General features: G+C 42.0%; 1 protein-coding gene across 1 annotated transcript in view; it reads left to right on the top strand.

Moving 5' to 3' along the window:
- Positions 1–23,698, top strand: part of CNBD2 (cyclic nucleotide binding domain containing 2) — a 53,514-nt gene extending 29,816 nt beyond the window's left edge. Inside the window, exons 8-11 of the mRNA XM_036009775.1 lie at positions 7,491–7,668; positions 9,598–9,718; positions 15,440–15,603; positions 23,356–23,698. Of these exons, the coding sequence (XP_035865668.1) occupies positions 7,491–7,668; positions 9,598–9,718; positions 15,440–15,603; positions 23,356–23,674 (782 nt within the window). The 3' untranslated portion in view covers positions 23,675–23,698. The remainder of the gene's footprint in view (positions 1–7,490; positions 7,669–9,597; positions 9,719–15,439; positions 15,604–23,355) is intronic.
- Positions 23,699–26,148: the final 2,450 nt, after the last annotated feature.

Here is a 26,148-nt window from a genome sequence, read left to right on the forward strand (position 1 = left end):
GGGATTTTTAATTAAATCTGTAGATTGTTTTGGGCAGTATTAACATCTTAACAATATTGGCTTCAAACCCATGAACTGGGATGTGTTTCCATTTATTATATCTTCTTTAATTTCTTTCAGCAGTGTTTTGTAATTTTTATTGTACAAGTCTTTCAAGTCCTTGGTTAAGTTAGTTCCTAAGAATTTTATTCTTTGATGTTATTGTAAATGGAACTGTTTTCGGAATTTCCTTTTCAGATTGTTCATTGTTAGTGTATAGAAATGCAACTGATTTTTGTGTTGACTTTGTATCCCGCTGTTTTGCTGAATTTATTTATTATCTCTAACAGTTTTATCATGGAATCTTTGGAGTTTCTAAACAAAGTTTATGTTGTGTTTTTGTAGACTTCAGTTCAAAATACTTGTAAATTTCCCTTTTGATTTCTTGAAAGAAAAGAGATCATTGATCAATTGAATGTTTACAATGGTGTTATTTAGTTTAGAAATATTTGGGGATTATCCGGCTATCTTTTCATCGCTGGTTTCTAAGGGAACAAACTTTGTATGATTTGAATTCTCTTAAATGTATTGAAACTTGTTTTATGGATCAGAATATAGTCTTTCTTGGTAAATGTTCCATTTGCAGTTGGAAATGGGTGCAGTGTTGTTCTGTGAATGTCAATTAGGTCAAGTTGATTGGTAGTGTTCAAGATAACTATACCCTTACTTATATCTGTCTACTTTATCAATTATTAATGTAGAGAGTTGTTAAAATCTCTAATATTTTCCTCCTTGCATTTCTACCAATTTTGCTTCATGTATTTTAAAGCTCTCTTATTAGGTGCTAAGACTTTAGTACTGAATTCTTCCTCATTATAAAATGAACTTCTATCCCTGGCCTGGTATATTCTTTACTTTAAAACCCACTTTTTCTGATATTAATTTAGCCACACCTTTGATTAATATTAGTTTGGTATATCTCTTTCCATCCTTTTACATTTCAACTATTTGTGTCTTTGTATTTAAAGTGGGTTTCTGGAAGACAGCATATAGTTGGGTCTTTGTTTTAAAATCAAATCTCGACAATCTGCATTTTTATTGACATGTCTAAATTTACCTGTAAGGTTATTATTGATTGTGGTTGTGTTTAAATCTACAATCTTGCTATTTGTTTCCTATTAGTCCTATTTGTTCTTTATTCCCCTTGTCTTTTTGTTTTTTCTTCCTTCTTTTAGATTAATTATTTTGTATAATTCAATTTTACTTTCTTTGTTGGTTCATTAGCTATAACCCCTTATTGTATTATTTTAGTGGTTGCTTTCTGATTTATTGTATATACCTTTAAGTCACCACAATCTATCTTCAAGAAATATTACACCACTTCACATATAGAATCAGAGCCTTCCAATGATAATCTTCCACTTTCCATATTTGGTGTTGTTGTATATTCTACTTTCACATATGTTAAAAATCTTACAATACATGTTTATCACTTTTGTTTTGAACAATCAATTATCTTTTAAATAGACTTCACTAATAAGAACAAAAGTCTTTTATATTTACCTGTGTAGTTACCATTTCTGATGCTCTTCATTTCTTTGTATAGATACAATTTTCCATAGTACCATTTCCTTCCGCCTGAACTATTTAACATTTCTTATAGCTCAGGCCAGCTGGTGATGAAATTTTCAGCTTTTCTGAAATGATTTTGAAGTGAAAATGAAAATTATTTTGTTTTTATTTTTGAAAGAATTTTGGGTATAGAATTCTAGGTTAACAGGTGGGTGCTCCCTGCCCCTGGGCTAGTGCTGGGCAGGTAGGACAGGTGCTCTGACCCGTCTGTCCAGCCAGAGACACTCAGATTGAACATGTCCCGTGAAACTGTTCTTCCTGTTGTTGATAAAAAAATTCTAGATGAACAGATTGTTTTGTTTAGTAATTTAAAGATGTTGCATTAAAGCCTGTCTTCTGGCTTGTGTTGTTTTCCAAAAGAAGTCTAACAACACTTTTATCTTCATGTAAACTCTTTGCAGAACTTTGTTTATTCTCTGTACATAATGTGCCCTTTTGTTCTGTTGGTTTTTAAAATTTTTTTTATCAGTAGTTTTAAGACATTTGATTATGTTGAGCCTTAGCATAATTTTCATCATGTTTCTGTGCTCGGGGCTGATTTAGGTTCTTGGATTTGGGGGTTTACATTATTTCATCAGATTTGGAAATTTTTGCCATTAATTTTTCCTGTTTTTCCCACTCTCTCCTACACTTTGGGGACTCCAACTACATGTATATTGAGTTGCTTGAAGTTGTTTCATTGATTCTCTGTTAATGTTTCTCTCTTTTTTTTTTAGTCCTTTTTTCTCACTGTCATTTTGTATAGTTTTTATTTCTATGTGTTCAAATTTACGAGTCTCTGCATTGTCCAAGCTGCTATTAATTCAATCCAGTGTACTTTTCATTTCAGATCTTGTTGTTTTCATATTTAGAAGCTTGATTTTGGTATTTAAAAAAATAACTGCCATGTTTTTGCTTCATATACACAAAATGTCCCCTTTGTGTATATGATAATAGCTGTTAATAAGTGATAATGTTTTAATGTCCTTTTATATTAATTCTATCATTTTGGAGCCAGTTTCAATTCATTGGTTTTTTTCTTCTTGTATGGCTCATACTTCCCTACTTCTTTGCATGGTTTGTAATTTTTCATCGGATGCTAGAAACTGTGAATTTTGGGTGCTACATATTTTTTATTCCTATAAATATTCATGAGCTTTGTTCTGGGATATAGTTAAGTTTCTTGGGAATATTTTTATCTTTTGGAGACTAGCTTTTAAGCTTTGTTAGGTGGGATCAGAGCAATGTTCAGTCTAGAGCTAATTTTGCCCCATTCATAATGAAAAACCATTTTGAATATTTCATGGTGCCCCATGACTCATGAAGTTTTCTATTCTAGCTATTGGGAATAGGAACTACTTCTGGTCCTGCGCGAACTCTGATGATTTATTCTCTAATTATTTTGGATGATTCTTTCCCAGTCTTGGGTACTAGTGTAACAAATTATTGCAAAACCTACTGAATTAAGACAACAAACACTTGCTCTCAGTTTCTGTGGGTCAGAAATTTGAGCATGGCTTAGCTGAGTGTCTTTAGCTCAAGTTGTCGCAGGAGGTTGTAGCTGTCTGCCAGGGTCGTGGTCTCATCTGAAACCTCAGCTGGGAGGGAGTCATTTCCAAGCTCACTTACATGGCTATTAGCCCCTCACCTCATGAATGTCTCTGAGGAGTTGTTTTATGACATGGCAGCTTGCTTCCCTAGAAGTAAGAGAGAGCAACACAAAGTGTGCCTGAGGCAGAAGCTACGATCTTTTCAACCTAATCCAAAGCTACATCCCATCACTTTTGTTGTATTCTGTTTGTTAGAATCAAGTCCAACCACCCTTAATGGGAAGTATTACACCATGTGTGAATACCAGGAAGTGTGGGGATCGTTGGGGTCCATCTTAGAGGCTGCCTACCACTGTTGGTTTGCTGACATGATACACATGTTCAGTACTCAGCTGAGACTGAAGGGGAGCCCTGGAAGATCTTCAGAGTTCCTTCTTGCAGCTCTCTGGCACTCTGCTCTGTGAACTGTAGCTACTTTGTTCTCCCCAGGGTCTCAGCTGTATTTCATGAATTCAGAGAAGGCACTTGAGTTTCCCTTCCCTGCACCATGTCCTGGGAAATCTCTAGGCAGAAATTTGGGGCAATAGTAGGGCTCACCCCCTTTGTTTTCTCTCTTTCAAGACTGAGGCCAGATGGCCAATGCTTAGAAAACCATTTTTTTTCATACATTTATTCTGATACTTGAGTAGTTTCAAGTGGGGGAGTAAATCTAGTCCGTGTTAGTCCATTTGGCTTGAACCACAAGTCTAGATCTATGTTTCTTTTATTTTAAAGTATATTTCATTGATTATGCTATTATAGTTGTCCCATTTTTTCTCCCCTTTACCCCCTCTGCCCTGTACACCCCTGCCTCCTCCAGCATTCTCCCCACTTAGTTCATGTCTATGGGTTATACATATAAGTTCTTTGGCTTCTCCATTTCCCATACTATTCTTAACCTCCTCCTGCCTATTTTGTACCTACCAATTATGCTTCTTATTCCGTGTACCTTTCCCCCCATTCTTTCTCCTCCCCCATCCCCACTGATAAACCTCCCTGTGATCTCCATTTCTGTAATTAACTTCCTGTTCTAGTTGTTTGCTTAGTTTGTTTTCATTTTAGGTTCAGTTGTTGATAATTGTGAGTTTATTGTCATTTTACTGTTCATAGTTCTCATCTTTTTTCTTAGATAAATCCTCTTTAACATTTCATATAGTAGGGGCTTGGTGTTGATGAACTCCTTTAACTTGATCTTATCTGAGAAGCACTTTATCTGCCTTCCATTCTAAATGAAAGCTTGGCTGGATAGAGCAATCTTGGATGTAGGTCCTTGCCTTTCAGGACTTGGAATACTTCTTTCCAGTCCCTTCTTGCCTGCAAGGTCTCTTTTGAGAAATCAGCTGACAGTCTTATGGGAACTCCTTTGTAGGTAACTGTCTCCTTTTCTCTTGCTGCTTCTAGGATTCTCTCCTTCATTTTAATCTTGGGTAATGGAATTATGATGTGTCTTGGTGTGTTCCTCCTTGGGTCCAACTTCTCTGGGACTCTCTGAACTTCCTGGACTTCCTGGAAGTCTATTTCCTTTGCTAGATTGGGGAAGTTCTTTATTATTTGTTCAAATACATTTTCAATCTGTTGCTCTTCCTCTTCCCCTTCTGGTACCCCTATAATTCAGATGTTGAAACATTTGAAGATATCCTGGAGGTTCCTAAGCCTCTCCTCATTTTTTTTAATTCTTGTTTCTTCATTCTTTTCTGGTTGATGTTTCTTTTTTTCTTCTGGTCCACACCATTGATTTGGGTCTCAGTTTCCTTCCTAGCACTATTGGTTGTACATTTTCCTTCATTTCATTTAGTGTAGCCTTCATTTTTTCATCTAGTTTGTGACCAAATTCAACCAATTCTGTGAGCATCCTGATTACCAGTGTTTTGAAATGTGCATCTGATATGTTGGCTATCTCTTCGTTGCTTAATTGTATTTTTTCTGGATCTTTGATCTGTTCTTTCGTTTGGGCCATTTTTTTAAATCTTGATATGCCTGTTACATAGTGAGGGCTGGAGCCTTAGGAGTCCACCAGGGCAGGGCAACCCACATCACTGTGTTGTGATGCTGTATGTGGAGAAGGGGTCTGAGAGGGAACAATGGCACTTGCTCCACTCTCTGCCAGATTTCAGTCACTTCCCCCACTTCCTACAAGCAAATTGGGCCCTTCTGGTGCTGATTCCTGAGTGGATGGGTTTGTGTACATTCTAGGACCCTACGGGTCTCTCCAATGAACTCTCCTGTGATGCTGGGAGTTTCTCTTACTGCCTCAATCCCCGTAGGTATTTGCAATCAGTGGTTTGAGGGTTTATTTCCCTTCACTGGAACCCTTGGTTGTGTGGTCTGTCTTGCTCCCTAATTGTTCCTCTTGGTTTATCTGCATGGGAATATGGGACCGCCTGCTTTGCCAGCTGCCGCCTTGCCTGCCTGGTGCTCCAGCCACCACCTTGCTGTGAGTCCTCTCCTTGTGCCCAACTCCGCCCCTCCTACCAGTCTGGACGAGTGTGTCTTCTTTAATTCCTTGGTTGTTGGACTTCCATACAGTTTGATTTTCTGTTGGTCCTGGTTGGTTTTTGTTTTTAAATTGTTGTCCTTTTTGTTGTGCAAGGAGGCACAGTGTGTCTACCTATGTCTCCATCTTGGCTAGAAGTCTGAATGTTTCTTCTTTAACTCCTTGGTTGTCAGACTTCCATACAGTTCAATTTTCTGGCAATTCTGGTTATTTTTTATTTTTAAATTGGTTATTGTCCTTCTTTTGGTTGTGCGAGGAAGTGAAGTGTATCTACCTACACCTCCATCTTGGCCAGAAGTCTAGATCTATGTTTCTTAACAGCTGAGTTTCATTCTATTGTGCATACACGCCATGACGGATTAAACTAATTACCTTTTACAAATATATTGGGTTATTTCCAATTTTTCACTTTTACCCTACTGTGGTGAATTTCCTGGTGTGTTTATCTTTGCATATTTGTGCAAAAAAATATTGAATAAATTCTTAGAAGACTGAATCAAGTCATTGATCTAGCATGTACTGGCTATGCACATTTAAAATGTCGACAGATATTGCCAAAATGCCTTCTAAGGAGTTTATACTCAGGCCTTTTTATATGTGCTCCATTAAACCAGGACCTTCTCCTTGTGAAGTTTGGACTTATTTCTGTTAATATTAACTTTAGTAGTTGATTCTGAGAGATGGGAGATCTGTTTTTAAAATCATCATTATTGAGCCCTGGCCAGATACCTCTGTTGCTTAGAGCAGAGTCCTGATACACCAAAGTTGTGGGTTTGATCCCCAGTCAGGGCACATACAAGAGTCAACCAATGAGTGCAGAAATAAATGGAATAACAAATCAATATTTCTCTCTCTCTCCCTCTTTTCTCTCTCTAAAATAAATAAATAAAAATTTTAAAGTATTATTAAGATTTGATTTTCATACAATAAATGCACACATTTAGAATGTGTAGTTCAGTGAATTTTGAGAAACTTGTATCTGTTACAACCACCAGAATCTAGATATAAGATTCATCACCCCAAAAAGTTTCCTTCTGCCCCTTCCCAGACAATCCCTACTCTTCATCCATGGTCCTAGTTAACCTACAATCTACTTTCTATCTATATAGAAAGTCCTCCCTGTACATTTGTCTTTCCTAGGGTTTTATGTAAATAGAATCATGCTGTATGTACTGTTTTATGTCTGGCTACTTTCACTCAGCACACTGTTTTTGAGTACTTGGTTATTCCTTTTTATTTCTGAGGAGTATTCTCTTGGAGAACTTGTTAATAACTCTTATGGAGGGCCTCTTATGTGCTGGCACTGTGCTAGGTACATAGCACCTGCTTTTATCTGTCATTCTTACAGTTATCCTGTAAGGGTTCAAAGAGATTGTTTGACTTGTTCACGGTTCTATGGCTGGTTATCTATTTGTCTTTTATTGCTGCCCCCACCCCCAACCCCAATTTAAAAGCCCAGATAAATGTGATTTGCTAAAAGGCATGAGCTTTGAATTAGATAGACCTGAGTTCAGATCCAGCCTTTAGCCTTTTCCTGAGTGACTTAACCTCTCTGTTGCTCCTTTTATCTCTTAAATGAGGCCAGTGACAATTTTCTGGATGCAATGGATATAAAGACTCTAGCTCAGGGCCTAACACAGAGGGATAATACATGGACACCACAGTGTTGGGTTTTTTTTTTTCCTTCTATTTTTCTTAATCTCCCCATGCACCAGACTAGCCAGGCAGGTCACTATGATATACCTCTAACTGCCACCACCACAACCCTCATATATGCAAAGATCTGCTAATGTGTTTCCTTGTGCTTTCTCTAACAGAATCTTCTCCTATGCAGAGATTTAAGGAATTCCAGATCAAATCATATCCTGTACAGGATTTTAGTTCTCTGAAACTTCTGCATCTCCAGAAAGCCTGGGAGCAACAGGGGACCAACTTTGATAGGAAGATTAATACCCAAGAAAGCAGTCTTCCAAAGCTCTTGGGCCCAAAGATCAAGTAAGCTTAGCTCTTGGCAGATCAAAGGGTCCAGATTCTGGTTGAAAAGGTTGATATAACTAACAGGGCAGGAATGTCAGGGATGCTGGGGAGGGGTGGAGGTAGCAGGTGCAGCTTGACCCCAAAGGTTGGCTTATGTGGGTTAGGCGGCTTGAGAGTTGCCAGATTTGATATCCAGGAGCTGCATTCTTTGCCTCTAACTCTCGGGGCCACTCTAGGTGGCCAGCTACTTCCTTTGTCAGGGAACCCATTTGAAGAAGAAGGGGTAGGACTGATCTTATAGCTCTGACACTCTATCTGTGTGTTGGTGGGCCTTGAGCTTCTTCAGAAAATTCTAATCATCCAAGGGTAGCAGTAGATAAGAGGCTTTGGAGTTATTTCAACCCAGGTTCACATCCTGGCTTGGCCACTTAGTTTAACTCTGTCTCCCTGGGCAAGGAACTTTACCTCTGTAAGCCTTAGTTTCCTTGTCTGTAGCCAATAGTGTCTAAGTCTTGGGGGTGTTGCAAGTCAGCAGTTAAATGAGATAATGATAACTATATCTAACACTTACAAAATATTCTGCCTGCTACTGGATTATCCGATTTAATTCTCCTCACCAAAAACCCTATGAGGTAAGTGTAAGTACTGCTGTTATCACTCCCATTTTTCAGGTGAGAAAACCAAGGTACAGAGAGAGATTAAGTTACTTGTTTGAGGTCACACATGTAGGAAGTGGCAGAGCCAGGATTCAAACCCAGATAGCTTGTTAGCACTCAGCCTTGTCTGGTACAGGTCTCACGATGGGGAAAGGCGGATGCACTTTTGCCTCAGCCCACAGAGGCTGAGGAACAGGAAAGGACTCAGTGGGCACCAGCCTAGACGCAGCTCAACGCTGGACCCAGAGAAACATAAAAGTCCTCCCTCCCACATTAAATATGGAATAAAAATATTGCAGTGCTACTGACAATAGAATCAGCATCACCTTTTCCGAACCGTTGTAGTGCCACTTTCCCAGAGTCTTTTGCCTGTGACCATTTCTAGCCTGCTTGCCTTCATGATGAGCATCCCGTGGCTTCTGAGGTTTTTCTGTGATGGATATTCTTTCTAAGGGATCCAGTGCTTGAAATCCTAGCCCAGTTCTTCTGAAGGTAGAGGTGGAACAGACCCCGTTTCTCTGCTATAAACCAGTAAGGGAAAAGGGACAGGTTGACCCAGAAGTGAAAAATAAAGGACATGCTGGCATGTGCCACTCACGTGCAAGTCCTGAGGGTGAGGGTGAGAATAGGAGCCAATCTTAGGTGTGTGTTGGGTGAGTTCAGCTATATTTTCTGCTGACAAATAATCTTTTTCCTGCCTCTAATCCAAACAGCATAGCCTGTCTCTTCCTTCTACCTAGCCTGAGACCAAAGAAAGCACAAGATTGCCTGGTAAAATTAACCCTAGCATGAACGAAGTAGAGTCTCCAAGTCACCCATGGAAGTCTGTCTTTGTAAACAAACAAACAAAAACCATCTCTTCCCTGCCTTCCTCTCAAGAAGAGGCCCCGAGTTAGTTGTGTCCCTAAAGGCACAGACCTTACTCTTTGTCAAACAGTCTGTTCCATTTTCAGATAGCTCTCAGAAATTCCTTCCTCATGTTGAGTGTGTCAGCCAGCCTGGACTTCTCACCCAGCAGGCCTGGTTCAGCTGTGTGAGTTTGTTAGCCCCTTCTTGCACATGACAGCCTTCAGGGGCTTAAAGGGGTCCTACCATCTTCTCTTCCAGGTATTCCCCTATTAAACTTCTCCAATTCCTGAAGCAATCAGTCCAAGGCTGGCTTTTGGGTTTTCTCACTTCCAAGAGAGGGGAGGAAGATATCATGTTCAGTAGAGTTGGAGCTGGTTATCCATGGCCTCATAAACTGCCTGTGTTACAAATGAGTTCTTTTTAACAAGTTGTCTAATTTCAGATCCAGGCAACCTCATCTGATCAAGTGTCCCATGGTCAATACCAAGCATGGTGATCTCCCAAAGGAGGCGTTAGTGGGGGCCTACGTCAAGATCCACACAGTGGACGAAGGAGAAGTCATTGTAAGAGTATAGAGAGCCCTGGTTATGATACAGTATGTAACATGATGGGGCAGGAGTGTTAAATAATGACCATAAAGGTTGAAAAACACCCTGCTCTATATGTGGTGATCTTAAGGAGCATTGTTGATTTTTTTTAGATATGACAATTTAAGAATTACCATATTACACTTATGTTTTTAAAAGAGTTCTTCTATTTAGGAGACACATGTCAAAATATTTACAGATAAAATATGACATCTGGAACTTGCTTTAAAATAATTTAGAAATAAGGCAAGGGTATCCTCACCCACTACTCCTATTCAGCATTGTATTGGAAGTCCTAGCTAGTGCATTAAGACAAGAAGAGGAAATAAAATATATACATATTGGGAAAGAAGAAGTAAAGCTGCATTTATTTGCAGATGACATGATTGTTTATGTAGATAGTTTAAAGAATAAAAACAAAAATCATTTTTTTTGTTTTTATAGCTAATAAATGATTATTGCAAAGTTGCAGGGATAAGGCAATGAACAATTGGGATTTGAAATTACAAACACAATACCATTTGCAACAGCACTAAAAAGGGAAATACTTAGATGTAAATCTAACAAAATATGTTCAAGGAAATATGTTCAAAATATATAAGGAAAACTATGAACTATAATGAAAGAATTCAGAGAAGATTTAAATGAAAGTATTCTATGTTCATGGATTGTATGAATCCAATTCTGTGACATTCTGGAAAAGGCAAAATCATAGAGATAATAAGATGATCAGAGGTCACCCAAGATTTGGAGTTCAGGGGCAGGGATGAATAGGTAATGCATACGGGACTTTTAGGAGAGTAAGATTATTCTGTTTGTTAGTAATGGTGGATTAAAAACTCTAAGAATTTGTGAAAACCCATGGAACTGTATGTAGCACAAAGGGTAAACCTTAATGTATGCACTTTGTAAAAACAAAAGATGTCATCTGGGAGGTCAGGGGAACTCAGAAAGGAATAGACTATGACAGGAAAATCTAACCATATTACAAATGAATGAAACCACTTCATTGAAGGGGGTAGAGAAAAAAGTGCCAAAGACCTAAGTATTTGGAGATGCCTGGAGTCTATAAGGCTAAAAGCAAAGGGAACTGCACACGAGCATTGTACTCTAGTTGATAAAGTTGTTTTCCATCAGTGTATGGATTAACAATTGATACTTCTGTACATGTATACTGAAATAGATCAGTTAAATAAATGAATGGATCAGTTAAATAAATGAGTGGTAGGAGCCAGGTATCTCACCACTGGAATGGAAATTTACAGATAAGCAAGGGCAAGAGGTTAGAATGATCCATGTAATAATGGATCAGAGTTGAATCAGAGACATTATCCAGAGTGACATCAGTATGCACTCATGTTTAACTTAATATTGATATAGATAATTACATATAGAAATATTTATCAATATATGTGTAAACATATACCTTTTGCCCTGTCAGCTGACAGGACCTAAAAGAAGTGACACCCCTATAACAACGAGCACACTTAGCACCTAGATCTTGGTGTCTACTGCCATTCTTCAACAAGAAGAAAAGGGCTCCTTGGGAAATGACTGATTTTAGAACTAGGGCAAGAAATATTCAAGATGAACCTGGAGTATTTTGTAGTGCCAGGAAGTACTCAAAGTATAAAATAAACATCCATGAGGACATACCAATGCAATGCAATAAATAACGAATAAATTAACAAAAAAGAGACAAACTTCTATGCAGAAGAATTCCAAATCCTTTCTGTAGATACTCTGCCCTAAAGGAGAGCATGCTTATAACCCCCTGCTCCTCAGGTGTGGGCTACACATAATGATTTCCTTCTGAAGAGCACTGTATGGAAAGGGAAAAAATAACTTTACAGAAGTAAAACCTGAGAAACACTACCACAGGCAGCTGATTAAGGCTAACATCTAAAGGAATAAGTCAGGTCGATAGTATGTCCCCTTGATACGACATGACAAAAATGGGGTATGTGACGAGAATGGCCCTCCGTCTCTGCAGTCCTCTTCTTGAGCCCTGCGTGGAGTTACCTTAGTCTAGAAAGCTGCTCCCTCATGTGTGCTCCTCGGTTACAGTGTCACCAGAGTCCTCGTCACGCCCTTCTCACCTGTGTGGTGGCAGCTCTTCAGCGCTTCTGCCCTGCTGGACTGTGTGTCTTTGTACAGTCTGGGAGCCCCAGGCACTCCCTCAGCCCATGGTGAATGCCAGTTGAAAAGTTTTGAGCTCTTAGGAATCTTTTCCTTTTATTCAATAAAATTCTGCCTCCTGTAACTTTAACTAGTTCCCCGCACCTCCCCCCACCATAGCCCGTTTCCAAGAACAAAAGAGAAGAAATCAGCTTCCTTGCCATGTGATGGCCCCTAAGTATTTAGAGAATGCTGTTTTGTTTTCCATTCGGCACGTATGGAACCGGGCACAGTGCCAATGCGCTGTTACTTATTTTCTTATTCAGGCAAAACATCCTCCATTCCTTCAGTTAGTCTTCAAGTGGTGTAATTTCCAGCCTTCTTACTGTCCACTTCACTGCAGTTTGTCAGTATTTCTGAGTGAGGTGCTCTGGACTGAACACAGGCACCTGAGGCCTGGTGCCTGGCCCATGAATGCCACCTGGCACGTTGCAAGGTGGAGGAGCTGGGGATGCTTGGCATCTGGACAGAAGGAGGCACCACAGGACAGGGAGGGCATTGTCCCATTTGGTAGATGGCAAGAGGAATGTGAGGCTATGTAAGATGGCAGAAGAACAGGATGCATCCTGTAGAGGTCCTGTAATGCCGGAATAGGGGCCTGGGACGTGCTTCTCTAGGGAGACCTGACGGGCTTTGGGTGGGGCTCAGAGCAAGGGCCTGATTGCTTCATTCACCACACAGAGTCCAGTGCATAGGAAGGCCCCCACAAATATTTGTTAACAGGACCCTTTTAATGAAGATGCTTGTGGATATGCCTTTGCTAAGACCCTTTCCCTGCTTTCAAGGCTTTGGCTTTATTTGTAGGATAATGAATGGTGATAGCTGTTACTATTACACTGACCAGAAGAGAGAAGACCACATTTTCTTCATTTTCAGGAGCAGGAGGTGGAGCTGGGTTGGACCTGGGAAAAGCAGAGCTTGGGTCACAGAACTTGGGTCCCAGAGCAGAGACCTGGGTGTTGAGACAGGAGGCATCAGGGAATGAGCTTCTCCAGAGAGCAGGCAGCCTGAGGCCTCAGAGATGGTCAGGACTGGGCAGGTCAGGGCATGCATAGCGCAGAAAGAAGATGACATTGCAAAGGGGTGGTGTCTTATTCTCATTTTGCTTCCAATTAGCCAGCTGTGCCTGGGGACATCACTGTATTTCACTGAATCTGTGTTCTCATCAAAAAATTAGGAAATTCACCTGAGGGAGTTTCCAGCTGTAATGTTCTGTGATTCCATCTGAGCATCATTTAGTGGTATTTCTCGAGCATCTACCGTGCTCCAAGCATTCTACAAGGTACCAGTGTCAGAGAGAAAATGGACATCATTCCTGACTTCATGGGGCTTACGATCTAGCCTGGGAATAGAAAATATACAGATAAATTAGCAAACACATAGAAAATTGCAAATTGCTGTTAGGAACAGAGTAGAAAGCTGGGTTGTGGGAACAGGCTTCTTAAATACGGTGGTCAAGGAAGGCTGCTCTGAGGAGGTGACATGTAAGCTGAGACTGGAATGATGGCAAGAACAAACTATGGATAACCTGAAGCAAGAATGTTCCAGATAAAGGAACAGCAAGTTCAAAGCCTGAGGTGGGAAAGAGCTTGGCGTGTTGAGGGGATTGGAAGGGCGAGCAGCGTGGCTAGATCAGAGTAAACAAGGCAGGGCAATATGAAATCGGGCTAGAGAGCCTGGCAAGGGCCAGATAGCCCTGGCCTTAAGCTATTTGAAGGTCTTGCAGAGGAGGGTCCTGCTCCCCAGCTAGAGTGTTGGGGGTGGATTGGAGGTAGGTGTGAGTGCCAGAAGGCAATGCTGTCCTTAGTGAGGCCCTGAACAAGTCACGGGGTTCGAATACTGGCTTCACCACTTTCTGTTCTTAGGCAGGTTACTTAACCTCTTTGTGCCTTAGTTTCCTCATGGTGTAGTGGTTGAAAGCATGGACTCTGAAGACAGACAACCTGGGTTCAAATCCTAGCTTTGTTGCTTCCTTGCTGTTATGTTGGATACATTTCTGAACCTCAGCAGAATCCTCTATAAAATGAGGACGCGCCTCATGGTGCTGCAGTGAGGGCTACATGAGTAATATACACAAAAGCTACAGGAGGGGCTGAAATTTAGTGAGTGCTCAGTAAACTTAGCTAGTGCCATTGTCATTATATCATCATTATTAGCATTGTTAATTACAAGGTGTATGACCTTTGACAAGTAAGTTTCCTTTCCTGAGTCTCATTTTCTACATTTAAGGATGATAATCCCTATTTTGTAGGATGGTTGTGAGGAATATGTATACACACACACATACACATGCATACACACACACACACACACACATACATATATGTATATATTTCTACCATACAGTAGAAGCTAAAGGGCAGCCATTATTATTTCTTTGCAAGGTCTGGCCCTACAGAAGAGGTTTCAGGCTCGCTGTACTAAGCATAACTGACATGTGAGGTGCTTCGTGTCTTCCAGAACGTCCTTACACACACCATCTTATTTGGACCTTCAACAGCTGTCTAGAACCCAAACGGTGGGGGCGGAAGGAGATGCTGTTCCAAATCCCACTTCAGATCTTTCAACTTCAGAATCCTGCAGAGAGGGTTCACAGATGGCTCAGGGAGGTGGAACTTGCCCAAAGTCACATACAAGTAAACCATTGGCTCTTCTTTCTGAAGCCAGGATTTTTCCTGAACCCAGTGGCCTTCTTAGAGCATCTCTCTTGGTTTCTGGACCCTTTTCTGCTTAAGCCCTAAAGAGCAGGGCACTGGAGACTCTGGGGTCACTGACCTCCTCTTCGCTCGCTACCTGAGTCTTAATAGCTGCGAATGCTGAGGAGCGAGCGTTGGACTGGGAGTTCAGCAACAAGGGCTTGGCCCCGTCTCAGGGTGTCTCCTCAGAAGGGGGTTATACTCTCTGTAAGACGACCAGGTATGCCTGTGGATTTCCACCTTCCTTCCAGATATAACCAAATAGGAATCCATACCGGGGAGACAAAGGAGCGTCATGAGCTGCAGAGAGGAGGCCAGTGGCCTCCAAAGTCTATGCAGGATGCAGAGAGAACTGAGGCTCTGTGGGAACATGCATTTGTGAGCCAAGACCTGCAGAAAAGGAAGGGGGAGGGTGGCAGCTCCAAAGGGAAGCTCTAGAAGAGGAAGACTAGCTGTGTGATTTTTGTCACAGTCCTAAGGAAGAGAAAACAGACTCCCTTGGCACAAGGAAGTGTTGAGACTGGATATTAGGGAAAACTCGTAAAACGCCATCCCCTGGGGAGTGACTCTGAGTACGTGCTGGGAAAGAGCCAGCTGCCTGCAGGCAGGACCAGGACAAACGCCTTAAGGGCTGTTCTAATTTGAGGAGTGGGAGGGCTGGTGTCGTGGAGCAAAAGGAGCCAGGGACTCCTCCCTGTTATTTGCTGAATGACCCTGGATGGATTCACTTCCCCTTCGCAGCCTTGTTTTTCCCATCCAGAATATCTGCTAGTAGAAGCAGACGGAGTCTGAGGTCAAACGTTCTGGGACTTTTTTTCTCTAGGGCCTTCATCAGATCCTCCTCCCAAACAGCCAACTAGACACTCGGCCCTTGATCCTCGTGAGCCTGGGAGTTGAGCTGTTAACTGTGAGGAAAGAAAAATTTTGTGACCTGATCGACAGCAAGGTAACAGAAAAGTTGTCCGGGTTCGAGATCAAGTACCCCAGGTCAGTGCTGGATGTGTGTGTACACCCCACCGGTCAAATGAGCACAGTTCCACCTGTTATTTTAGTAAAAGAAAGACTAAAATGCTAATACCTAAAGCTGACAAGGGTGGGATGAAACTGGTAGTTGTTGCTAGACTCCCAATGGGCTCAATCCTTTGGACAATATAATTTTATTATGTTTCAAGGGCCATGAAACTGTTCCTACCCTTGAAAGCAATGGTCCCCCCCATAAGTTTATCTTTATATAACTAACTTATGGGGAAAACTGCGTGCATTAGGGTGTTCAGAGCAGTCTGTTCATAGCAGAGAGAAAACAACCTCCACCACCCACACGTGTTATAAGGGGATAGTTAAAAAATTGTGGTCCATTCACTTGATGGAATGTAACTGTTCCATTAATATTATAAAGTTTAAAGGCTCTAATAGCAGAAGGGTAAAATAGGTAATTTAACGATAATGAAAAGGGCAGGACACAAAGTTGTGTTTATACTATGACTGTGCCTTTGTAAAATACAGGCAAAACATCTAGAAGGAGATAGGCAAAAATAATAATTGCAGTGGTATTGCCAAATTGGTAATTGTCATTCTCTCTGGAAGGTGGGGCTGAAAGGGGACTTTCTGGTTGCAGTTACGCATTCCTCTCATTTTGTTTTTGCAGTGAGCATGCATTGCTTTTAGAATGAGGGGGCAAGATATACTTGGTAAAGGTGGTGTCAGGGTAGTGCCATTCTAAGTGGAATTTTTTCCTTTATTCTCCAAATTTTCTGTAATGATGACATATTACTTTCATAGTTAAAAAAGATAAACATCTATCTTGAAAGATTCAGTAGAAGATTTTTGTTTTACTTTTACCTAGTTTTCAAATTTTCCTGAGTGAACACTTATAATGTAAAAAAAAAACACTTTATTTTTTTATGTGAAAATGAATCTATTGCCCACACCAGGTCACAAAACTGTTTTGATCTTACACTCTGTTACTAAAAAGTATTTGAGTGTATTTTCTCTAAGAATATATATGTAATATAAATAACATGTGCTAATTAATTTTATGTATTATTTCCATATATTGTTGTACTATATATTATATACATTGTAAACATAAAAATAGATCTTTAAAAACAATAAGACAAAGATAAATATAAATGAAGTCCTACTGTTTTTTTTTTTATCTTCACTCTAAGATGTGTTTATTGATTTTAAAGAGAAAGAGAGAGAGAGAGAGAAAGAAAGGTCTCTCAAACCTCCCATATATGTCCCAACCAGGGATCAAACCACAACCCTTTTGGTGTACAGGACAATGCTCCAACCAGCTGAGCCACCCAGCCAGGGCTGAGTCTTACTATTTTCTCTATATACTCCTACTACTTTCTTCATCTTATTCATCTCCCTGGGTGACATGCTCCCACAACCACTTTGGGACCTCCAGCCTCGACTCCTACAAGTCTTACCACTGGTAACCCTGCCTCAATCTCCTCCTCATCAGATCCTTTCTGCTCTTGCTAAAAGTCAAATCTGGCTGTGTTACACTCCTGCTTAAAACTTTCCAGTGATAGCCTGACACATGTAGCTCAGTTGGTTATGTGTCGTGGGCAAAGTGAAGGGTCACCATTTGGATATCCTTAGGGCACATGCCTGGATTGTGGGTTCTGTCCCCTGTCAAGGCACATAGGACAGCGATGTTTCTGTCTCACACACTAACATTTCTCTTCCTCTCTTTCTCTGCCCCACTTTCACTCTCTATAAAAATAAATGAATAAATTCTTTAAAAAAACACAAAAAACTTTCAGTGGTATCTCACTGCCTATAGGATACAGTGCCGGCTCAATGCCACATAAATTGCTTTTCAGAGTCTGACCCCTCAACTTCCTTGCAGCTTCTCCTGCCCCGCCTCTAACCCACTTCAGCAACCCAGGCAGCCGGCCTCATGGACCCTACACGTATCTTCCTTTGCCATTGTAGGCCTTTCTGCCCAAAATACCATCCTCCAATCCTATCCCTCTTTTTCTAACAAATCCCTGCTCATTATTTAAGATTCATCTCCTCCAGAACACCTTTCCTGACTGACCCCGGGGGGGGTTAGTGCACCTTTCTGTACACTCACATGCTCCCTCCACAGCTCTACCGTGGACCATACATGTTGTAGTACAGCTGTTGAGAGCTGTGTAGTTTGTACAGTTCTTTCCTCACCGCCTGACTAATTGCTTCACAGGGGGCAGGGATTGTGTTTTACCTGTCTTTCATCTTGAGCACTTGTACGGTACCTGGCAGGTGCTCAGTAATTGTTGAATGAGTGAGACATACTCATTGCAGAAAACTAGAGAATGCTGAACACTTAAAAAGGTGAGAACCAAAATAATTTGTATCACTTCGGCCATCCCAATTAACATTGCGTGTATTTCTTTTTAGTATTTTTTAACTACATGGATATGTGCCAAGTCTATCACTTATTATTCATACGCACAAAGTTTTTTGATGGGAATCAATCATGTGGATTATACAATTTTGCATCCTCCCCCTTTTTCTTTTCTTGTGGTGATATTGTGAGCAGACTTGGTTTTGCTGGCAAGTGTTGGAAGCGAGTGATTCCAGTGTTAGAGAGAGGTGGTGTGAAGGCAGGCAGATCTGTAGCTATGTCCCACAAGCCCCTGAAAAGATTCGATATGGGATCTGTATGACCTTGGATAAATCATTTCCCTTCTCTAGGCTGATTCAGTCTCTGATCTGCAAAACCAGAAAATTAGACTAGAACAGTGTTCTCTAAAGTATGGAACACATTCACAGAAGGTTTACAAGATGATTGATTGGCATTGTTAGTTTTAACAGCTATGTATTTATTCTAGCGTGAATTAGAAAAATAACATGACTCACTCACCAAACCCATGATCTGACAGATTTTGTTGCTTAGAACAAAGCCAAAGTAAGTATTTAATTGAAAGAAACTAAGTAGATTTAAGAAAAGTCATTAATAAATTAAAAAAAAAACAGATAGTAAATAGATATGGCCCAAATTGGGGCAGTTTTGTAAGAAAAACAAATTGGGAAACAGTGGTGGTCTCTTACAGTTCAAAAATGCCAATTCTCTGCGTACTACCCGTATAGAAAATGGCTGTTTAGAGCCATCTACCCAAGGAACCATTTAAAGAGCCTTAGCTCCTCACATAATGCCTGGCACATGATGGATTTCAGTTAATGTCTGTTGAATTGAGAGTCAGAGAAGGTTTCTATAGGTTTGAGGGTAGCAGATGTTGGGGCTGCCCAGTCAGCACTTTGCTGCAATCGTCTGTAATGCTGACAGACTGAGTTCTGGCTTATTCATTAATTGTTGAACTCCTGGTTTTCTAAACTGCTAAAGCAGGCAGAAATCATATCCATTATCTAGCTCAAATCCTCATGTTTTAACTGACAACCATGAGGCCCAGGAAAGGGGCTGTGACATCCTGTATGTCACGTAGTCACTGGCCAGGACACCTATCCTGTAAATGCTTTGGGCTAGATAACCTGAAACCTCTCTCCCTACAAACACAGGGAGTGCCATGTAGAAAATAATCGTAAGAAAGAAGGGAAATCTCCAAAGGCAAAATGAAGAGGAACCTAAAAACTAAAGCACAGAGGGGGATACAGTGTTGGGATTGCCCAGCGAGGATGGGAGTTAGAGGGATCCTGGGTTGAAGCTGTACATCCTGCAAGGGTAGACGACACCTTCAGTTCACGTGAATCAGGGCTTGGAACTAAAACACCTGCCTGCAGCAGAGGCCTCCAGAAGAGCTACCCTGTTTAGTGAAAAACTAGACCAGAACTGGGTATGACCATAAGCACCTGGAAGTAACATGGAATTTTGTTTGTCTTGGAAAAAGAAGATCCCCTAAGAATTTGTAATCATCTGTTTGTCCCCCTCAGGGTTTGGTGAGTCTCTTAGCCTCTTTGGCCACAGTTCCCATGTTTGTGAATTGAGGTGGTTAGGAGGATTAAATTAATTAACAAATGTAAAGCGTTTGGCACATGGTAAGTGCTAAGTCAGAGTTAGTGTTGTTATTTATGATGTAAGAAATTGGAAGGTTAATGGAAATTTTTAAATGAAGGCTTCCCAGTGGTATGCGGGTGAATGTTTAACAACAAACTCTCTGGGAGGTGGGAGGTAAACCTGATTTGAAGTGTTTGCAAGTTTCCATGGTGTACACCCTCCCACCGTGCCCGGTTTCGAGCTATCGACATGGTGTCACTGAACATGGAGTTGAGAAGAGATGCACACAGTTGGCTCCCGTGAGCTGGTGGGAGTTGACTTTGGTGCACCACTGAGACCAATAGGACTAGTTTGTAGCCTACTTCAATTTCTGGGATTTTTATTAAATTGATCTCTATGAATCAAAGTGGACTCTGTTCTGGTCAAATAATGTAGCCAGAAGAATGTTCTAATCTGTTTGTGATGCATTAGGCTTGCCTCCTCAGGTGAGAGTGCAGGTGAGACAGTGGAAATTGAACATGCCCTACCCTTGCTGTGGTCTCAGAAGGAAATAAGCCAATGAGTGCTGAGCTCATACCACCCTCCCCTGCTTTCCCCAATCTTACCTGCTGTGAGGGCAAGGGGCAGAGCGGAACAAGGACACCAAGGCCAGTCCAAGGCAGCTGTCATTCTGCTTTCTGTCTTTATAGATATGTCTCTTACTAGATATGAGTGGCATCCTACAAGATGTGGTCTTTTGTAACTTGCTTCTTTGCATATTTTCAAGGTTCATTCACATTGCAGCATGTATCAATACTTTATTCCTTGTTATTGTCAAATAATATTCCATTGCTTGTATGTACCATACTTTATTTATCTATTCATCAGATGGTAGACATTAGGGTTGTTTCTACTTTTTGGCTATTATGAACAATGCTGCTATGAACATTCTTATACAGATATTTTTAAAAATATATTTTATTGATTATGCTATTACAGTTGTCCCAGTTTTTCCCCTTTGTCCCCTTCTACCCGGTACCCCCATTCCTGCCAGAAATCCCTTCCTTTATCTTGTCCGTGGGTCATGCATTTAAATTCTTTCGCTGCTACATTACCTATACTGTTCTTAACATACCTGTCTATTTTGTACCTACCAATTTGTGCTTCTTAATCCCTGCACCTTTCCCTCCATTCTCCCCCTTTCCCCTCCCAACTGAAATCCCACCAAATAATCTCCTTATCTATGATTCTGTCTCTGTTCTGCTTGTTTGCTTAGTTTGTTATTTGGATACAATTATAGATAGTTGTGAATTTATTGCCATTTTAATGTTCATCATTTTGATCTTCTTTTTCTTATATAATCCCCTTTAGCATTTCATATAATAATAGCTTGATGATAACAAACTCCTTTAGCTTTACCTAGTCCGGGAAGCACTTTATCTGTTCTTCAATTCTAATGATACCTTTGCTGGATAGAGTAATCTAGGTTGTAGGTCCTTGTTTTTCATCACTTTGAATTCTTCTTGCCTACAGAGTTTCTTCTGAGAAATCAACTAGCTGATAGTCTTATGGGAACTCCTTTGTAGGTAAGTCTCTGCTTTTCTCTTTCTGCTTTTAAGATCCTCTATCTTTAACCATTGGCATTTTAATTATGATGTGTCTTGGTATGGTCCTCTTTGGGTCCAACTGGTTTGGGACTCTTTCTGCTTCCTGGATTTATATGTCTATTTCCTTCACCAGATTAGGGAAGTTTTCTTTCATTATTTTTTCACATAGTTTTTTAATTTCTTACTCTTCTTATTCTCTTTCTAGCACCCCTATGATTCAGATGTTGGTACATTTAAAGATGTCCCCCAAGCCCTGGCCAGGTGGCTCAGCTGGTTGAGTCGCTGTCCTGTACACCTGAAGATGTCCCAGAGGTTCCTAAGCCTATCCTCATTTCTCCAGTTTTTTCTTTCTGCTGTTCTGATTGAATGCTTTTTTATACCTTGTGTTCCAAATCATTGATCTAAGTCTCGGCTTCATCCTCTCCGCTGTTGGTTCCCTATGGATTTTTCTTTATTTCATTTAATGCAACTTTCATTTCTGCCTGGGACTTTCTTATGGTGTTGAAGTACCCACTGAGTTGCTGGAGCATCCTGATAACCAGTGTTTTGAACTCTGCATCTGATAGATTGCTTATCTCCATCTTATTTGGCTCTTTTTCTGGAGTTTTGTTCTGGTCTTTCATTTGGGCCATATTTCTTTGTCTCCTCATTTTGGCAGCCTTCCTGTGTTTTTTTCTGTGTATTGTATAAAGCTGCTTTGACTCCCTGTCTTAGTAGCATGGCTTATTGCAGAAAGATGTACTTGTTAAGCTATATGGGGTGGAGCCTTCGGTAACTGCTAGGTCAGGGCAACCTGTGTCACGGCTCTATTGCTCTGTGTGGGGGAAAGTTTGAAGAGAGGACAATGCCACTGCCTGGCCTCTGGAGTTTTGCCTGGAAGCAAGCTGTCTCCCAGAACTCATACTTCACTTTCTCCCCATGTGCCATTGGTGCCCTTCCAGCTGTTGCCCTGGTGCTGAATCCCAGAGGGGGTGGGTCTGTGTGAGTCCTAAGTCTGTTGGGGGCCCTTTAAGAGGAGTCTTTTGAGAGTCCTGCAGTTTCTTCTGCCATCCCATCCCTCACTGGTTTTCATAGCTAGAAGTTACGGAGATTTATTTTCCTGGTACTGGAACCCGGGGCTGGGTGGTCTGGACTGGAGCTGGGATCCGGCTCCTGAGGCATCCCTCCCGTTTTTTATCTATTACACATGGATGTGGGACTTCCCATTCCTGTCTCTGCACCTCTCCACCCCTCCTACCCAACTGGCTGAATGTGGCTTCTTTAGATCAGTTGTTTTTGGTTGTCAGACTTGACACAAAGCTTGATTTTCTGACAATTCTGGATGATGTCTCTTTTGTTGTCTAGTTGTATTTTTTGCTATAGTTGTGAGCAGTGCGAGGCATGTTTATGCCTCTGTCATGACTGGAAGTGAACCTCTTGTGCAAATTTTTCTGTGAACATTCGTTTCCATTTCTCCTGTGTCTACACCTAGGAGTAGACATTAATGCTGAGTCATTAAGTTAAGTCTGTTTAACCTTTGGAGGAACTAACTGCTAGACTCTTTCCCAAAGTGGCTGCACCAGTTTACATTCCCATTATTAATGTATGGGAACCCCTGTCCCAGTATTTTCACATCCTTGTCAACACTCATTATCTGTCTTTTTAATTATAGCCATTCTAACGGGTGTAAGTGGTATCTCACTCTGGCTTTGATTTACATTTCCCTGATGGCTACTAGCCACGTATGTAATTTAAAAATTTCAGCAATCACATTAAAGAAGTAAAATGGGTGAAATTAATTGTAATAATATATTTTATTGAATTCAGTATACCTAAAATGTTATCATTTCAACATGTAATCAACATAAAAATTATTAATTAGGTACTCCACATTCTTTTTTTGTTCTAAGTCTTTGAAATCGGGGGTATGTTTTATACTCCCGGCACATCTCTACTTCAGAATGGCCACACGTCAGGTACTCAGAAGCCACCTGTGCCTCATAAGCACTGTGGAACAGCACAGGTCTAGGGGAAGAAAGTGTAGAAAGGCAAAGGAGGCAGAGAGAAGAATCTGGAAGAAGGCACCAAGGTGGAGGGCAGCACATTGTGTTTAGGGATTGCAAAGAGTGGTGGGAGGTGAGGCTGGAGGCGAGGCTGGAGGGGCAGTGGGGCGGAGGGGCAGGGCGGAGCAGGGGTGGGACCCTCAGCATCTGTGCTTACCTTCAGTGATGATGATGTGTGCCAGAACTTCCTCATGGAGAACAGCTGGAATGTCTTTCGGAAGGACCTGGTGAGGCTGCTGGTAAAGCCTCGCCAACGTCCACCACTCACCCAAGTCCAGCGCAAGAAGAAAGAAATCTACAACCCCAAGTCTCTGATGCTGGATTTGCACAGCCTCGACAAGAAGACTAAACGTCGTTATCCCATTTTCATGGCACAACAGAAAAACCTCCCCCCACTGAGGATTGTCCACGCTATCACACCACCCCGGTACAAAATCCAAGAACTCCTGCCTCAGTACAAGAATGCTGGCGTCCTGTCTTAAACCCAATAAAGGATGTAGGTCTGTCCACTGTGTTTCCACCATGGGAGTTGTGGGGCTTGGGGTGGGGGGCCAATGGGGGCTGAGCTGTGGGTCTGGAGAGGTGTCCGAGGGCAGCAACTGAGGCACTGTCTCCCTTGGCACGTGCGGAGCTGAGTGAGTAGATGGTCAGGAGGCTGGGTGTGGGCATGTTAATCACTGGGGATGGTCTTAGGGTGGGAGGAGCTTATCTACCAAGATGGATGGGAGACACAGAGGGGCTCAGATCAAAGTGAGCAAGACAGATTGAGAACCTAAATGCCTTCCAAGGCCAGACAAGTGATCTAAAGGGGCACAGCAGAAGGACTGGGGAGGCAACAGCGGGTGGTTGGGACTGGCGTGCACAATCCCATCCTGATGCAGCAGCTGCTTCTTGGACCCAGTTGATCGATGCCATGCCAGGAAGTAAGTGCAAGGAAGTCGGGCCCGTTGCTGCTGGCCTATTTTTCAAGAGAACCAGGAAACCCAGTATTTAAGAAGATTCCCACTGTTTTTTAAATGTGAGCAACTAATTCAAATTGTTTTTGAAATACCATGTTAGGCAAACAAAACACATATGTGGGCTGTGTTGGACCTGCAAACTGTTATTCTGCCAATGCTCACCAAGTACCTCTTTCAGACTGCCAGGGACCGGCGGTCTGTGAGAGGCAGGACTGTGGAGGGAGGGGTAAGAGGCCAGAGAGAGAGGTGGGAAGCGTGACAGGAGCAGCGTCCTGGGTCAAGAATGAAGAGCAAGCAGCCTGAGAGAGAGGAGGCAGTGACAAGGAGGTGGCTGGTTGGACTTAAAGAAGGCTCCTCAGTTCTTCTGGGGAGGGGTGCTGAGTCTGAAGCCACCTGTCGCTGACCTGAGCTGGCTCTCCTCTGGGTAGCCTGGACCTAGGACTTAGAGTTCCTGCCTCCTTTTAGCCTCAGGAACACACACCCAGTGCTCAATCACGTCTCTGCCTTAGGAAACCCCATAGTTTAGCTTAGACAGCGCCAAGGGGCCTGGCGGAGGCCGTGACAGCACAAGAGCCTGGCCTGGCCACCAGCAGCGAGATGAGCTCTCTCCCACCCCACACACGCAAACACTCACCCTTCCCTACCCCTATCAAGGAGTGGGGTCTGAGGGATTTAGTGCCGAGCTGGATGTCAGGAGCTCTGGAGAACCTGGCTCTGTTTCCATCTCACTGGACCCCCCTTGAGCACCTTGAGTCCTTTACCTGCACCCCAGGTTCTCCAGGGGCAAGGTGAGCAAGTTGGGCAAGATCAATGGTTTTCATGAGTGAGGGGTGAGTATAGTTTGAAAAGCATATTCAACAGCCTTTTGTATGTTGAATTAAAAAGAAAAAAGCTATGCTGCACAGCAAAGGAGAGGGAGCATGGCATTCTTCTGTCAGAAGGGATATGGGTGTAAACGGGTAGAGGAGCAGTGTGGATTAATCATCTCGACTTCCCTGATAGCTCCAGAAGGTTGGGGAGTCTGAGACTTCTGCGATAGTCCCGGAAGGGCTCTCGGTGACCTACAAGGATGGGGTGGCTCTGTTATGGAACCGGGTAAGTGGGAGTGTCTGACTTTATTTGGGATCTCTTTACAAGTAGGGGTATGGCTGTAAACTGATGGTACGTACATCTAGTTCATGCGTTTGAAATTTATTGGTTAAGCAGTTGCTCCATAGCAGATTCAAAGGAGGAAAAGAGGCAGCCTCTGTTCCCTCTTATTCTCTAGTCCAGGGGCCAGCAAACCCTTTCCATAAAGAGTCAAAGAATAAATAGTTTAGGTTTTGCCAGCCATACAGTCTCTGTTGTAACTACTCATCTTTGTATGGTGAAAGCAGCTTTCGTGTTCTAATAAAACTTTACTTACAAAAACAGGTGGCAGGCCGGATTTGGCCTGTTGGCCATAATTTGTTTACCCGACTGTAGGCAATAGGAAGCCCTTAAAGGTTCCTGAGCAGATACGATGTAGGGAGAGCAGCTTATTACTGAGCACTTACTCTATGACAGCCACCTGGCTAAGCGTCTCACTGTGGAATCTGATGACCTCTGGGCTAAGATCCCAGTTTCACCATTTAACGGCTGTTGAGGATTAAAAGAGTTGGTATGTGTACCGCAAAGTGGAGGACTGTATTCACCAAGACCCCTGGATCCTGAATTTTGGAAAGTGAGAGAAAAAGTTTCCAGAACGGGAAGAGGATCCTGTTTCCTAGGACAGTGGTGGGTGACAAAACACACTAACTAGAAGGACAACCTGAGGGCGAAGGTGCTGTGTGGGGAGACAGATGCAGGGGGGCGGGGGGCAGCGGCTGGCCTTCGGGAAGTCTTGAGGGCAGCAGAGAAAGAGCAAAGCTTTTTCTGAAGCCACTGGGTGACAGAAGAACCCGAGAGTGAGAAATGTCTAAAGAGAACTTCAAAGGGCTTTTCTGTGCATTGAGAATGTGTTTCTCTTTTGACACTTT

Source organism: Phyllostomus discolor, chromosome 9 (genome assembly GCF_004126475.2).
Source record: "Phyllostomus discolor isolate MPI-MPIP mPhyDis1 chromosome 9, mPhyDis1.pri.v3, whole genome shotgun sequence".
In the NCBI taxonomy this organism is placed as follows: domain Eukaryota; kingdom Metazoa; phylum Chordata; class Mammalia; order Chiroptera; family Phyllostomidae; genus Phyllostomus; species Phyllostomus discolor.